At 56.4% G+C, this 16206-nt stretch overlaps 1 protein-coding gene across 2 annotated transcripts in view; it reads right to left on the bottom strand.

Annotated features, from left to right (window-relative positions):
* Camk2a (calcium/calmodulin dependent protein kinase II alpha) overlaps positions 1–16206 on the bottom strand; it is a 58255-nt gene that overhangs the window by 15902 nt on the left and 26147 nt on the right. Inside the window, exons 5-15 of one of the 2 annotated variants that reach the window (XM_033766612.1) lie at positions 15748–15813; positions 15565–15637; positions 12782–12884; positions 11465–11548; positions 11248–11342; positions 10213–10335; positions 9793–9876; positions 8682–8724; positions 6195–6235; positions 1086–1118; positions 125–173 (exon numbers count right to left, since the gene is read on the bottom strand). In XM_033766612.1, coding sequence (XP_033622503.1) covers positions 125–173; positions 1086–1118; positions 6195–6235; positions 8682–8724; positions 9793–9876; positions 10213–10335; positions 11248–11342; positions 11465–11548; positions 12782–12884; positions 15565–15637; positions 15748–15813 — 794 coding nt within the window. The remainder of the gene's footprint in view (positions 1–124; positions 174–1085; positions 1119–6194; positions 6236–8681; positions 8725–9792; positions 9877–10212; positions 10336–11247; positions 11343–11464; positions 11549–12781; positions 12885–15564; positions 15638–15747; positions 15814–16206) is intronic. The other variant, XM_010627176.3, reaches the window with a different exon arrangement.

Raw genomic sequence — 16206 nt, 5'->3', positions numbered from 1 at the left:
CCCCGCCCAGCAGTAGGAAGCTGGCTGCACGAGGCCCTTCCAGCCAGGAGCTCCCGGTGCGGGGTCTGCCAGCAGGCACCGGCAAGTCTGGGGTCCAGACGCCAAAGGCAAGGCCCTTCCCTACCTTTGGTGTCTTCGTCCTCGATGGTGGTGTTGGTGCTCTCTGAAGATTCCTGTAAAGGAGAAGAAGGATGGTGGTGAGGCCTGCCGGGGAGCAGGACGGAGCATGGCCACCTGGCTGCCTGGTGCTGTAGCCGACTGCTGTGCACTTCGTGCCGCTGCCATCCAGATACTTCCTGAACCTGCAGACCTTTCAGCCTGAGGAGGAGGGGACCTACGGGGGGGAGCTTCAAGGAGATCCCTGACCTTTCTGGAAGGGCTGATGGGGGGATCCTGGGTCCTTTCTGCTCAAAGGGGCAAAGAGGGGGTGTGGAGGAGCAGAGAGACACCATGGCAGCCACAGAATGGGAAAGGAATACACACACTGGCAGGAGAGGAAGACAGAGAGAGGGGCACCCAGTGCGAGAAAGCGTGGGCTTTTCAGAGGGGAGAAAAACCATACAACTGTGTGAGACAGCCACGGAACCAGAAGAAGAGGGATATGGGCCACCGTGCCTCTCGTGGTGCCCCTAGACAGAGGCAGGGCCAGTGGCTCCTCTGCCTGTGTGGCCTGCACAAGCTCACGGAGGCCTCTTGGCAGCTGTGGCCTTAGCTAAACCGAACCCCACTCTGGCCGCAACTGGTACAAACCAAGCCCTGAGATGAGTTCTAGTGCAGAGGGGTGGGCGAAGCAAGAAGCCAAGGGTGGACATGGGATTGGGTTCAAACCACCTTTGCACCCCAGGATTGTTCAGGTCTGCTATCAGCCTGCCGGCCTGGGCCATGGAGGGAGGTGTCAACAGAAACACGCAAACAACACACACACAACACACATGTTGTCACACGAGGCACACGTACCACACATGTCCTGAGTACCCTCTCCCCACCCTGGGTTCCAGTGCAGCCTGCAGGAGGGAGGCAGGAGCAAGGGAGCAAGGGGCCAAGGCCCAGCATTTACCGGCGTGCAGGAGACGGCAGACACTCACCATTAACTGAACGCTGGAACTGGACTTTCTTTTCTGGAAAAACAAGGAGAAGAGATGGGACAGGAAAAGACACAGCATGAAAACGGCAGGGAGCAGAGAAACGAAAGGGCAGGTTTGGAAGGAGGATTGGCCTCCGGGTCATCCTCTGTGATCCTTTGCTGGCCTGGCCTCAGAACAAGGAGTCAGGGCCACCAGCCACAGCTGGCCTGGCGGGGCCAACCTCTCAGCCTGAAGCACTGGGTCCTTGTGCACAGCTGCCTGGGTCTAATAATCTAATGGTCAAGCTCAAGGCCAGCCCTCCCTCGAACCAGGGGTGCCCACTGCACTCATTCTGGTGAGGGACATCAGTCCTCTTGTCTCTTGGATGCCAGTTGCCTAAGGCCTTCAGAATCCAATGCTCTTGAAGGGCAAAAGTGTTCTCAGGCCCAAAGATGAGGCCAAATGTGTCCCCTGAGCTCCCCAAGCATCTCTGCTAAGAGGGCCCCACTTCCAGGGAAGCATTCTTGTCACTTGAGAAGCTATTTATTTGTTTGGTTCATTATGTTGCAGGGGTGGGGATTGAACCCAGGGCCTCACATGTGGGAGGCAAACACTCTACCACTGAACTCCGTCCCCAAACTCAGGAAATTTGTCAAAAATGCACAAAACCAGGTCCCTTCCAAGGAGTTTGATAACAAAGTCTAGGTGGGATTTGGCCACCTCCATTTTTGACAATATCCCCAGGTGATATTGGGGATATCAGGGCCAGGCATGGAGGCCTGGAGATGCTGCTTGCACTTTCAACTTCCCAGCAGCTCTCTCATCCAGCTCTTTGATGCTGTTAGAGACACTGAGATACAGTTGGAAATGAGGCTGCATCCAGAGCCTGAGTCTCATGGCCCTGCCAGCATTTGGGGGATCTGTAGCATCTCCAGTGTAGGCCATAAGCCAGGAGGTAGTAGAAATGCAGCTCACCTTCTCCTTCCCTCACTTTCAGAGCCCAGAGTCTTAGAGACTCACATTCAGCTGAAGACTGTCTGCCCAGAGAAGGGCGGAGGCCTGCCCCAGCCACTCAGAAATCCCCTTGCAGAGCCGAGGCTGGGTATAGGCCCTCACTTTGGGGTTCTTTCTTCTGCTGGGGATCCACCTGAGCCCCTCTAAAGGCTTGTCCTATCTGTGATGATTCTTTTCTTCTGAGAGGCCAGGAGGTAAAGGAGAGGCTATCTGAGATGCCTCTAGGGTAGGCCTGTGCCGTGGGGGGGTCACTGGATGTTCCCTGAGGATCTCAGGTTTAACTCTGTGCTTTCTAATTCCAAGATCCTCTGTGTGGCAGGTCCTAACCCTGTGCCCTCCAGGCAGGGCCTCCACAGATGTGGCAGGGGCAGCTCCTTGGGCATTTCTGTGCTCGTGTGCCCACTGGAGCATGGTTGCTCAGCAGCTTTCCAACTGGGCTGGGCAGTGTGACTTCACAGCCAGCAAACTGAAAGCCCCTCTCCTCTCCTCTCCTCTCCTCTCCTCTCCTCTCCTCTCCTGTCCTGTCCTCTCCTGTCCGGTCCTGCTGGCCTCCCTCTCTGGCTAGAGCCAGGCCAGGTGCATCATGTGGGGAGCGGGGACAGGCCTACATGGCTCAGCTGTCGGCAGAATCCCGAGGGGCTGCACAGGGGCCAGGCGGTTCCAGGCGGGACACGAGGAGGGAACACAGAGCAGAGACTGCATCAGATCGGGACGCACAGCGACATGATGGGACATGGGGAGAGAGGTCACAACGGCACGGATGGGACACCAACAGGGGCAGTGAGTGGAGTGAGGGGTGGGGCGGTGGCATCTCCTCATGGAAGCCAAGGCCTGCTTGGAGATAGAAGGACTCAGTTTCCCTGAATCGCAGAGGAGGGTGACATTAACCTTCCCACACTGACCAGCATTTTCGAGTTTGATTGACAAAGGGGCTTTCACTGAGAGTAGGGTCCCCACTCTCAGAATCACGTGTAGACCGAGGTTCTAAGGTTAGCGAAGGTGGTAGAAATCGAGTGTGGTCAACATTAGCCTTGAAAAGCCCCGCGAGGCCCTTAAAGTACAAGCAAAAGTCATCTCTGCAATGCCAGCCATTCAGCCTGTCCTCCACCGTCACAACCATCGGGTTCTCCTGCCAAGCCCCAGCTGGAAGGCGGTTTGTCTCAAAAGACCAAACTGTAGGAAGAGCATGGATTTCCTCTCTTGGGGGCTCAATCTGTGTGTGCTCCACTGGCCCCACCAGATCTCTCTGGTGTGACTTGCTTACCAGCTCTTGCCAAAAACTGCTAGATATCCCTTGTACAGATGACAGAACCCAGGACCTGGGTCCACAAAGGGAGGAAATGAATGGTGAGGCCTGGATTCAAATCCATGACTTTTTTTTTTTTTTTTTTTAAGAGAGGGTCTAACTATGTAGTTCAGGCTGGTCTTGAATTCACTATGTAGCCCAGGTTAGCCTCAAACTTGTAGCAATCCTCCTGCTTCAGATGCCCAACTGCTGGGGCTACAGATGTGTGCCACCACGCCCAGCCAAACACATGCTTCCTGACTTCAGGGAAACATGACTGAACCTCTCCCCTACCCCTGTTGGCTTCTTTGCTCCTTCAGAGAATGGCACATGTCAGACTGAGCTTCCCAAATCCTGGGCCAGGCCTCCTGAGTTATTCTCGCATTCCAGCTACCGAGGGAGAGAAGGAGGCTGAGCTACAAAGAGATGGCCAGGCCATGGATGGCCTTCAGTCTTCTTCATCCACACCCAGACTGCTCTGAGAAGCAGTTAGGCTCTGTCCTGTGCTGCAGGAAGCAGGGACACTGTTCAGCTGTGTCCAGTGGAAAACTGCAGTGATAGCAGAGACCCCCTGTGCCCTAAGCCGTCCTTGCTCTCTGCCAGCCTCTGCATCCTGGCCTTGTCTGAGAGAGGCTAGGTTTATCCCAGGCCCAGCGTCAGGGAGTTCCCCGCCCTCATGCCCACTGGAACTTTCACCAACCCTTGCCACATCCATCTGAAAGCCAGCAGCCTCAGGCAGCCCCTCCCCTTCCACTGACCTGGGCCATAGCCTACCAGCACCTGTGGCCTTTGCCCCACAAGCCCCATGCCGGGGCCAGGAAGCCCACTTTCCCTGGGGCCCAGCACCCTCAGCTCAGTGTCTGCACATCTCCAGTGACGGCAGCCCCCACACTGCGAATCCCTTTCTTACCCCTTCAGTTGGGAGAAGGGTCAGCTCAGGGGCAGCGCAAAGACCAGGCAATCCAAAACCCAGGGCTAGAATCCATAACAGATGCCTATCAACTTTACAAACTAAGTTGCTTTTGATCCATGGTTTCCAAAAATTTTCCCAAGCAAAGTCTGTGTTCAAGACCTGAAAGTCTAACATATGAAAGAGAGCCGACTATTCTGGTGCTCTTCTCATGAGAGAGAATCACACACCAGCTCCATGTTAAGCCCCCAGTGCACATTATCCCAGCTAATCTGCTCAAATAGCCTGAGGAGGGGACACCCTTCTAACCTCACTGCCTAAAAGAGGAAACACAGGCTCAGGGAGTCGAAACAACCAGCCCAGTTTAGCCCTCTGGTTCTCTTTACTGAGATGGCTGTGACATGGAGCTGTTCTGGTTGAAATGGGTGTGAGAGGCCTAAAACTTTGCAAAGCTGACCCTTTCTCACTCCACTGCAGCCTGTCTGCTGCCAGAAGGGCCTCCTCAGAGCCCCCGGACTCCACAGAGTTCAATTTGAAAACCACTGATGTGGACAGATTGGCAAATGATGTGGAGCCGGTCACTTAAGGACGTTTTGAGAAGTGCATCATGAAACGATTCCATTGCTCTACCGTCACAGCGTGTGCTCACACAAAGCCTTAAGTAGGTGCAATCCACAGCACGTCTGGGCCGCATGGCAAAGCCTATTGCTCTGTGCAGCACAGTACTGAACCAGGCACTGCAGGCCACTGCTTCATGGTGCCAAGTGCTTGTGTATCTAAACAGAAAAGGTGCTGCAAAAATAGTAGGCATTAGGGATGCTTTGGGCCCATTAGAACTTCTGCAACCATCACTGTATATGTAACCTGTCACTCACTGAAACATCGTCCTGCAGCACTGGACTTTAAGTATCCAAGAGAAGGGAGAATCGAAGAGGGATTTTGTTTGTCTGTTTTTAGAGTGGAAATCTTGGAAATGATCACCAAGTCCACACCTCAGCCGACATACCCCAGGGAAACTCAAGAAGGAGAAGGTTAAGGGCAGAGGTGTCCAGCCCAGACCTCCTCCCATGCAACCTCTGACAGGCCAAAGCCCTTGGCCTGAGGCTATAAAATAAACAGATCCATGAGGTCACCAGCACACAGTGGCCACGTTCGTACAGCAGCAGCTCATGCCTTCTAATGTCCTCAGCCTGCCCAGCCCTGTGTCCATGGCCAGACAGGACACTGAGCCCAGAATGAGAGAGGGGCTCAGGAGAGAAGAACCCACAAGGTGATTGGGGGGCAGAGGAGAAGGGCAGAGAGCAGAGAACCAGGTTCCAGAGAGCAGCGGGAGGAAAGAGAAGAGATGGAAAAGAGGGGCTGGCAGGGTGTGGAGGGAAGTACTTGGGCATCAAGGGTAGGGTCAGGGCACAGGCCCAGGAGAGGGGTAGAGAGTGGTTCTTGGCACTGAACCAGTGGGCTTTGGTGGGGAAAGAGACCTCTGGATCCCAAAGCCTAAGGGGATGGCTGTCCATCCACCACTGGCTCTTTTGGTTGGACTGGTTTGTCCAGCAGGTCAGGGGCCCATTCCAGCCCACCCACTCTCGGGCAGGAGGTCACCCACCCCTCAGGACCATTTCTGTCCCTCCTTGCACCTTTGTGCTCACCAGTTCTCCAGCCCTAGAGAACCCCAGAAATCTCTGACTGCCCTGTACCCTGTGTTATGCCAACCCCAGGCCATCTAACCCCACCAAGCATGCAGAGAGGGCAGGCACAGAAGTCCAGGTCTGTAGGTCTGGAGGTGGCCTGGCCACAGATACAACCCATGTCTGTCCAGAACACCAGCAGCAGGGCCCTGGCCTTACCCCAGGCCTGAAAGCCAGTCCCTTATAGGCAGAGATTCTGCCAGCGATAGGCCCTGCTGGGCTCCCGGGCGTCTCACCTTCACACCATCGTTCTTCTTGTTACCTCCACTCTTCCCTCCTGTGGAGGAGAGAAAGTAGAGGGTTAGCAACACGAGGCAGGGCACCAGGGCCCACAGAGCAAGGAAGAGCAGCATCCACAGGCAGCCAGAGAACAGCCAGAGGGTGGATGGTGTGGGAACAGAGCCGGCCCAGCAATGCAAAGGAGACTTCCTCTTCCTCCTCCTCCTCCTCTTCGTAGTCTTCTTCTTCCTCTTCCTCTTCCTCTTCCTCCTCTTTTTCCGTCTCTTCCTTTGTGTTCAGTGGCCCAAGGACTGCCAGTGGACCACTGGTGGGCCTAAGTTCCAATGTTCAGCAATCTCAAGTAACCTCTGGCTTCGTGGGTTGAGGGAGGTCTCCAACACGCCCCAGAACAGTAGGGTTGCTGTTACCGCCTGGGGATTCCCTCTGGATCCCGGGCACCACTGTGCTGATGGTGGCCAACCCAGAGACCTGGCTGCCTGGCCTGGGGCTGGATGTCCCCCCCAACCCCCCCATCCTCCACCCTGGCTCTCTAATTTTAGCCCCATGCTGCTGCGGAGGTCATGTGTCAGCCCTGCCTACTCACTCTGGACAGCTGCAGGCCGCGTTTTGCTGGTGACAAGAAGCAGATGCCCCCCGCCGGGGCCCACCCTTGCCAAAACACCCATGTCCTGCCTTTTTCCTCAAGCAGCATAGGCCTCCCTGGCCTCAGGCTCCGGAGCCCCACCCCAGGCTGGCTATGTCCCTGGTAGCAGGCAAGAGCAAAGCAACAGCTCTCAGGGGGGCCACCTCTGTTGCTTTCCCTCCCTCCTCATTTCCTGGCTGGAGCCCATGGAATGAGCATCAGCCAGGAAATGGCAGGAATGCCCAGCCTGGCCCAGCCTGGCATCCGGCTCCTTCAGACCGTAAGCAAATGTCTTAAACAGCACAGGGATTTCTGCTGTACTCAGCACAAAGTGGCAGCCGTGGTCAGAACTTAGGCAGCCTCCAGGGGGTGAGCAGGGTGGAGAAGAGGGATAGGACACATGCCCCAGGACAACGGGGGGTGGGGCTCCTCACTGGCCCCCCACACTGCTGCCACCTATGGCCCCTCACAGCTTGCAAACCAAGGGAGGAGCACCGCTGCATCCTGAGCCTGAGATGAGCAGCTGTCTGTCCACCCACGGGGTTGTGGGTTGGCCCAGGGATGAACGGCTGGGCAGGGGTGCTTGTCCCTCCAGCCCCAGGGAGTGCAGCATTATTGCAGGGCTTTGAGGCCAGCGAGGTCACAGACTCTCCAGAGTTTTAATCTAAGTCTTTCTATGAAATCTTCTGATTTGTTTAAGTGGTAGCAACCTGCCACCCCGCAATTTTTAAAACACTCCTAATTCTATAAAGTATATCCAAAGACAAGGTTGAACCCAAGGGCCCGTGGGCTAGAGTTCTCCAGGATGCTTCAGCTGTTAAAAAAAGATTCTGACTGTCTGGCTAGCTCATCTTGCAGTTTAAAGAGCTTGCAGACTGCTGTCTGGGGAGAGGATAGAAAGGCAGCTCACTGTGGGGGAAAGCCTGAGTCTGAAGTTCTGTCTGTTTCCACCTCCGGGCCTCACACCTCCCAGCTGGTATCGGCTGGAAGCAGGAGGGCCCTCCCGGGGAAGCCAGCCTGTGTCATGCTCAGACTGACCTCGGCTGTGGTGCCAGTCCCGGGCCCCAGCTGAGGGCCCCTCGGGTGAGCTTTGCCATACCTGCCATCTTTATCTGCCCTGCTGCCCTGTCAGCACCTTGGGCTCCCAAGAGACGGCCTCGGGGGGCACGGGCCAGCCACTGCCCCACGTACCAAGAGGAGTCACTTGCTAAGCCCGGACAGTAATCCCTTCCCCTTCTCTGTTTGGGGCCACAGGCCCAGGTAGTTGGGCAACTCCCCGCCTTACTCAGCCTGGCTTTGGCTAAGGGCCAAGAGGCTCCAGCTTGGTTAAGGACACTCGAGCTGCTCAGACCTGTGCTGAAGTCGGTCTGCCTCACCCTAACCCCGTGACCTGGGGTGTCAGAGCTCACCTCCCTGGGATCGTTTCCTCCTCCAGAAGAGAGCGATGGCACCAGCCCCCACAGCCTGTCAGGAAGGCCACCTGGAGCCTGCTCAGCACAGGACTCCAATAAAGGGGCAATACAGTCCTTTCCCCCACTGCCCCTGGCTCTGTCCCTACTGTCCTGAACCCCTAAAATTCCAGACTTCTCTTCTGGCTGGCCCAGCCTGAGAACCTTAGTACTGTTGGGAGGCAGGACAGCCAGGCTGAACCTCGAACTGGGTCTTGACTCACTCACTGACCTCTGACCTCTCTCCCTCTCTTGCTTTGCCTTTTTGGGTACAGGTTTGAGGCAGATGAGCTAAGCCATGGTCGGGGAGTCCTCCGCAGCCCCCATTCAGGGACCCAAATATCCAGCAGGACAATGTTCCCAACAGATCAGTGCAGGCTCTCGGTACTGGGGACTCAGGCCCCACCACCTACCGGAGAAGTTCCTGGTGGCCAGCATGGTGGTGAGGATGGCTCCCTGCAACAGAGAAGAAGGGCCAGGGTGGAGTGAGGGGGAGAGAGAGGCAGAGAAACGGAGCGGCGTGAGAAAGGGCAGGTCGCGCTCCCTTCAGAGACCAAGGCAGAGCCTCTGCCTGCCCTCCATTCGTCCCCCACCCCTCCTGCAGCCCAGAGTCCATCTCCCTCCCTGGCTGCCATGGCTTATGGGACGGGGCCATCCCAGGAGCAGATATTAATAGGTCCCGAGGCCTGGCCAAAGCTAATGGGCCTGAAGGAACCTGCCGTAGAGGCTCCTAAAGGCCAGGGAAGTGTCCTCCTAGGCAAGGACAGCAGACCTTGCATCCCTCTGCTGGGCCGGCAGCACCTTGCTCAAGGACTAGTTCATCTGTCCCTGGACCTTAGGGTTCTCAGTGTGGAGAAATCCTAAAGGGAAAAACCCTCCTGGCTGCAGCTGCCTCGTGCGGACCTAATCCCAGTCTCTCAGTCTGATGGTCTCTCATGTTAAGAGTCCCTGATTCACATGTGAGACGCCCTCTGTGACAGCTCTCACTGTAGGGTGGGTTGGGATTTGGTTCTCCTGGCCTCGTGCTGGCATCACCGCCATGGCCCACGTACATCCCCACGGACCCCCAATCCAGGTCTGGGAGCAGTGGGCAAGGAGGTTCCCACAGAGCTGGAGCTCCACGCCTGCCTCCCTGTCCTCCAGTTTACAGCCCCTGTGGAACACCTTCCCCTTCTGGCTCTGCCTTGGGCAGAGTCTCCACCTAAATACCACTGGCCCCGGGAAGCCTGCTGGGACCCTTCTCGGGCCCTTCCACACCTGGAAATGCCACTGCCCAGCGAGGTCCTCTTCCCGCTCCGGCACAGCACTTACCACTGCGCACCAGCAGAGGCTTGGTCAGGGTGGGGACAGGGTCTGATCGCAGCTCACTCCCCAGAGCCCAACCTGCTGTCTAGCATGCAGTAGGTGTTCGACAGATGCTTGTCAAAACAGTGGAGGAAATAACCAGAGAGCAAGTCTCACAGTCTCTGACATACCCAGCTGGGCTGCTCCTCCGACTTGGGGTGGAGGGTGGGGACTTGTTACCTTCAGTTTCCTCCTAGCGTTGAACTTCTTCAGGCAGTCCACGGTCTCCTGTCTGTGCATGCACGAGGCCACAGTGGAGCGGTGCTGGGGACAGGGGCGAGAGGCGCGTCAGGGGAGGGCAGGCTGGAGGACAGGCCTACCGGGACCCCTCAGCAGGGCACCTTCACAGCAGTGTGGTGGCAGCATGGACAGCACACTTCTTTGTTCTAGAGGGTGATGTGGGACGCAGAGGATCCTGGCACACGTCATTGCTGGTGACGTTCCCAGGCACGATACCAACCCAGGACATCCTTAGTTTCTCTATTACCCACAAGTGTCACAGCAGGGCTGGAGCTCCTTGGATTAAGCCCTATCAACCCCATTCTGGAGCTGAGAGGCCAAAAGCAGGGCTCTTGGGAGGACCCACTGGAGAAGGCTCACCGAGATCCAGGGGTGCTTGAGGGCCTCCGCAGCTGTAATACGTTTGGATGGGTTAATGGTCAACATCTTATTGATCAGATCCTTGGCTTCCGGAGTGACGGTGTCCCATTCAGGTGACGGGAACTGGAAGGGGCAGAGGGGCCAGGCTTGCCCAGACTGCCCCAGGCCACCCCTGCGATCCCCCAGCCCCTGACTGGCAGGGGAGCAGGCAGGGGCTCTAACACCTATCCACTAGGGCATCTACCACCGGGAGTGGGGCTCCTCTGGAACAGGGGAGGGTCAGGATGGGCCCCTTAACAAATCAGAACGTGGCCAGAAGGAAAGGAGACAGTGGTCATGTCCAGACCGCAGGATCAGAAGGCCTGGGTTCACATCCTGCCTCTGCCTCCTAGGCTGAGAGACCTGGGCAGCTCATGAGACCTCTGAGCCACCCTAAGGATGTTGCAAGGTTTAAATGCCATATAAAACCCATGGCACACAGCTGGATGGATCCAGCCTCACAGAAAGCAGTGCAGCTCAGTAGTTAGATGCATGCACCAGACTGTGTGGGTTCAAATCCCAGCCCTAGCATTTCCTGGGTGTGTGATCTAGACAGTTGCTTAGCCTCTATATGCCTCAGCCTCCTGGTCTGAGAAGTAGGGTTAATACTTGTGCCTGTCACAGATTCACGTGAGATTAAAGGTAATAACATATGTAAAATATTCAGAAGAATGCAAGAGTTAGATACTGCTATTGTTGATACACAGGAGAGAAGACACGGCTGGGGTCTCCCTCATCCCCTGCACTCTGCTTTAGTGTTGCTTTTGCCCTCTGTGGCCCTGGAATAAGTCCCCTCAATTTGAGCCCCTTGTCATTGGGGACCTGGAGATCACCAGCCCGTCAGTCTTCAAGCCCCCCTGCGATTTGACCCCTACCCAAGCAGTGAGTGACAGGGGAACCTAAGAGAGCTGGGAAGGCCAGAGGGTTGTGTCCTCAGATGCTGGAAGGGGATCAGAGGGTGACCAAACGGCGGCTGGAGGGAGGAGCGACACTCACATCATAGGCGCCAGCTTTGATCTGCTGGTACAGACGGTGCTGGTCCTCATCCCAGAATGGGGGGTACCCCACCAACAGGATGTACAGGATGACCCCTGGGGAGAGGACCAGGAGAGACTTCAGCCCCTGGGGAGATGGATGAGGGGCAATGGAGAGCAGAGAGGGCTCCCAGAGTCACAGCCACCCAGGTGCACAAGTGGGACCTCGAGGGACTCACCACAGGCCCACAGGTCCACGGGCTTCCCGTATGGGTCCTTCCGCAGTACTTCTGGGGAGAGGTATCCGGGCGTCCCTGCGAACCCTGCTCCCCAGACACACAGACAGGCAGACACACACACAGAGGTGGCACGTGAGTAACCTGGAGCAAGGCCCTGCGGGAGAGGGGAGGAGGTTGCCCTGGGGCTGGAGGAGACAGCCCTGCCGCCCCAAGCTTGGGAAGCTGGCAAAGCCTCCAGAGCAAGGCAGACAGTACACCGCGCACTCGCCACCACTCCGGTGCCTACCGCAGACAGCAGGAAGCAGTCCGAGCTCCTTCCCACTGGGTCCTGACTGGGGATCCTGAACTTTCCAAAGCAACCCACCCAGCAGCCGCTGTGAACCAACTGGTGGCAACTTCAAGATGAAATGCACTTGCCACGTCAGCCCGAGCTGAGAGCTGAGCCCCTGCCCGCTCCCACTCCCCGGAGTCAGGGGGCCTCTTCCTAATTCTGCCTTTGCCCCTCAGTCCCTTGGGTGGCTTCTTTACCTTCTAGGCCTCAGTTTCCCGATCTGTCAGAGGATTAGGGATTCCTACCTTAAATACTTCCCAGTATTGTTGAGAGGATCAAGTGAAATAAAAGAGCCCCAAAACATTTTAACAAGTAACCATAGAAACAGTCACTAGTTACTGCGTCTGTGTGCTAAGCACTGGGCTGCACACTTTCTGTGCCTGGTCTTCATTAATCCTCAAATAGCCTTGGAGGAACAAGCTATTTTTATCCTCATTTTAGAGACAAGGAAACAGAAAAATGAAATAAGTCACACACTGCATAAATAATACAGTCAGCATTTGAACCCAGAACTCTGGTTCTTGACCACGATCTAGATTGCCCACTGAAAAGTACCCAGATAGGGGAAATATGCAGAATCATGCCAAAATTTCACGGTATGCTGGATCATCTGAGCGTAAATCCTGACTTCACCTTTTTAAGTGCCCTTGAGCTATTACAAATTTCGCAGCCTGTTTCCTCCTCTGTAAAATCAGGTTACGATCTCCAACATCCAGGCATAGGAGGCCTTGTGGAAGCCCTTCCACCAGCGAACACTCAGAAGAAGCCATACTTCCGACTGGGTAAAGACCTGTCCCTGCACCTGGTCCCTGGGGTGATAGGATGGACAGGGCGCGGAGGCCCACAGGCTGGGTGGGGTGGAGCCTCTGTAGCCAGCAGCTGTCTCCAGTCCACCCACTTCGGCAGAGGGCCCTTTGAGCCCCAAGTGTCAGCACAAAGGCCGCCCCCCACTCCGCCGACCACCCCACAAAACCTGTCCCACTCACCAAACCATGCCTGCTGCTCTCCCTCCACCTCTATGGCCAGGCCAAAGTCAGCCAGTTTCACCGCGGCACCCTTGAGCTTGGAGGCCAGCAACAGATTCTCCGGCTGCCCAGGACCAGGGAGAGGGAGAGAGGGGAGGAGAAGGCAAGACAGTCAACAGGGTGAAGACCTCTCCCTTCTTTTCTGGGCTTACAGCAGGAGCCAGGACCCTGCCCTGCCTCCAACCTCACCCTAGGACCCTGTGTTCAGTCCTCAGAAAGGGATCTTTTGGTGAGAACTTCATCTTCTGCATCATACAGATCTTTCCTCCATCAGCCACCCCAAGGCCTGGAGCTGGGGCTGAAGGAAAACTGGGGACAGGGCTGGGGGTGGTTCTGCCATAGGCAGTAAGGGAACAGCAGCATTTATGGGGCTCCTACTGTATACCAGCCAGGCACCCTCTCATCTACCACCTCAGTAAGCTCATGCCGTAGGTCATATTGTCCCGTTTTCCACAGTGGCCTTCTTACGCCCCTGAAACAGTCCTATGTGTCAGCACCTCAGGGTCTTTGCCCCTCCTAGTCCCATCGCCTGATTCGATCTCCCTCCAAGCCTCTCTTTATCCAGCTCTCATACTGCGTCACCCCTTCAAAGAGACTATTCCATCAAAAGACAGGGACCTCAGATGTCCTCCATCCATTACTGTCACCGAAGTATTTGTCCTCTGTGAGGAGATGAGGAAACTGAAACTCTGAGAGGTCAAGTGATTTGACCAAAGTCGAACAGTTCTAAGTGACAGAGTCAAAATCAAGGGGAAACTGACTCCTATTAAAGGATGAAAGACTCCTATTTGGATGAATTTGGATGAAAGATGGTAGGGTTTGACCACAAGACCAGAGCTGACCTGGGGAAAGCCCCCACCTGGCCCCTCGGGAACCGTGGTTGCCACCTTGCCCTGGCCCAAACCCCTGGAATTTCTCCCCTTTTTGCGGGTCCCCCTCCTCCTCAGGACTCAGAGCAAAGTGCGGGGTGTCGCCTCCACGCTCAGACAATGCCAAAGCTGACACCTCTGTTCTGCAGAGCTTGGCCAAAGTGGCCTCGCTTCTCTGAGCTTCACTTTCCTCTCAGAGAAATCAGGACACTGCCCACCTGTCAGGGTGGTGTCTGGATTAACTGAGACGATCCACGCAAAGCATGTGCGGTGTGACAGGAAGTGCTCGATGAACATCCCTCGTGTTGGCTGCTTTGGCTCGTGTCTCCAGAGACAGTAGCTTTCCGCTCTTTTTCTGACCTTTCCGGGGGCTTCCAGGACCCCCCCGCCAGTCTTTGAGGATACAAAGCTAGCCTGGACCCAAACAAATATAGATCCCTCTGCCTGGCTTTTCAGCTCCTCCTTTGTCCTCTAGGGACTCTGTTCCCAGCATCTCCTGGGTCTCCGTGGATGCCCTGCCCTGATTTGATGAAGGTGCCACTAATTAGAGTATCCATCATGGCCTAAATTTGGGCTGCTCCTGTGCAGGAGCTGGAGCTATAATGGGAACGGGCCCGGTGAGGAGCCGCCCGGCAGTCTGGCCGAGACCTTCTTCGTGTGCGCACCTGCCCATGGGTCTAGACCTGGGCCACAGGTGAGATGAAAAGCAGGGACTGCCAGAGACACCCAGAGGTGGGCAGGGCTCAGTTCAGATCACTGTGCCCCAAAAAGGACCCCGGGCCACCTGGAACCGGCACTGAGTGGCCAGGGTGAGGAGGCCCTGGAGCTGGCATCCTCAGTGGGAACGGGGACCAGAGCCGCCTAAGACGTGGGCCCCCCTTCAAAGCTGCCCAAGTCCCTCCAGAGCCTGCTTGAGCTGAAAGCTTGATTTCAGTGTGGTTCCAAATGTGGTTCAAGGAAAAATCTCTCGGCACAGCAAAGGGCAAAGGACCATTCCCGCAGGGGCAGGGGTGAGCCCACCGAGAGTGAGCTCACTGTCACCCAAGGCTGGAAGCAGTGCCGCTCTAAAGAGGACTGAGGCAGGGCAGGAACTAGATGAAATGGCTTGCTGGCGTCACATTCCAAGGTCACAGGATCTGGGGTTAGAAGGCCAGGGCTCCCTCACCCTTGCTGTGGCACGTGAAAATGCTTGTCCTTGGGCAAAATCCTTGGATTCTTTCAGCCTTTGTTTCCTATTCTGCCAAAATGAGGAGGACCTGAGCTATCAGCCACTGCTGCCGTGAGGCCCAGTCCAGAAGCTCCAGGCAGTCCGCTGAGGCCCAAGGCTGTTGGGCCTGGGCCAGCCCTGGATGGCTTGGTCCTGTCCATGTCCCTCTTCAGGGGGTAAGAGGGAGGCCTCAAGGGCCCCGAGTCCTGGTTTCTTTCCTGCCGCCCTACCAGAGACCCGGGACAAGAGGAACAGCGTGTCTGTGTCCCAGGCACCGAGCTCTGTCTTCTGACAGCCGCCCCAGAAGCTGAGGTTGCTATGACAACCACTGCTGTAAGGACGCTGGGGCACAGGGAGGTCAAGACAGTCAAGGCTGAGGAGGTACGTTGACCAGCTGGGATACAGACACCCTCATGGTGACAGCCTGCACTGTGCCTGGCCCCTAGTACGAAGCTGTTAGACTGGGAGTCGGGAAACCTGGGACCCACACCCAGCCACTCTGCCTTCCCAAGATCAGTTTCCTCACCTGACAGCAGGGGAAAATATTCCCACCCACCTAACTCAGAAAATTAAGGGGATTCCGGCGCCACCCAGCTCCGTGGGAGGCAGGCAGTGCAGAGGGCAGGGGCTCCAGGTGTCAGGTCCCGGGCTGCACAGGGCTCGCTCACCTTCAGGTCCCGGTGCACCACCCCCATCTGGTGGCAGTGCAGCACGGCCTCCAGGATCTGCTGGATGCAGTGACTGGGAAGAGAGATGGAGGTCACGGCTGAGCACAGGCCTTCTCAGGAAGCCTACAGCAGGTCGGGTGGGCCCTGCCCCAAGCGCCGCTGCCAGCCACACCTGGCACTCACCTGGCATCTGCCTCACTGTAATATTCCCGGGCCACGATATCTTCAAAGAGCTCCCCACCGGTGACTCTGGGAAGACAGGTACTGAGTCACCTGCTGCAGAGGCGTCTGGTGCCGACCTGCTTGCAGGAGTCTCCAGAAAGCTAAGGTCTGGGCCCAGGAACTCAGAAGCTCGGTCCCAAAAGGAGGCAGCCAGGGCTACTGGGGTGTCCCCGCCGCCACCCCTACCCCTCTTCCCACACACCCTTCCCTCGCTGATGCCCCCTTCCATTCCATCCCTCCCTTCCTCCGTAGTTGGGCTCTTCCTGGTGTGGGGAACTCTCAGATTACAGCACTGAGCCCAGCTCCTGGGAGCCTAACAGCTGTTTGGCTTTGCTTGGTTTGTTTTTTTGCTTTTGTTCCTTTGTTTTATGGGCTCTCTCTCTCTCTCTCTCTCTCTCTCTCTCTCTCTCTCTCTCTCTC

The sequence above is a fragment of the Fukomys damarensis genome, unplaced genomic scaffold (assembly GCF_012274545.1).
Source record: "Fukomys damarensis isolate Sample0158 unplaced genomic scaffold, DMR_v1.0_HiC HiC_scaffold_3, whole genome shotgun sequence".
NCBI classification, from domain to species: Eukaryota; Metazoa; Chordata; class Mammalia; order Rodentia; family Bathyergidae; genus Fukomys; species Fukomys damarensis.
Note: the sequence above shows the minus strand (reverse complement) of the source record. Positions and strands in the feature narration are given on the sequence as shown.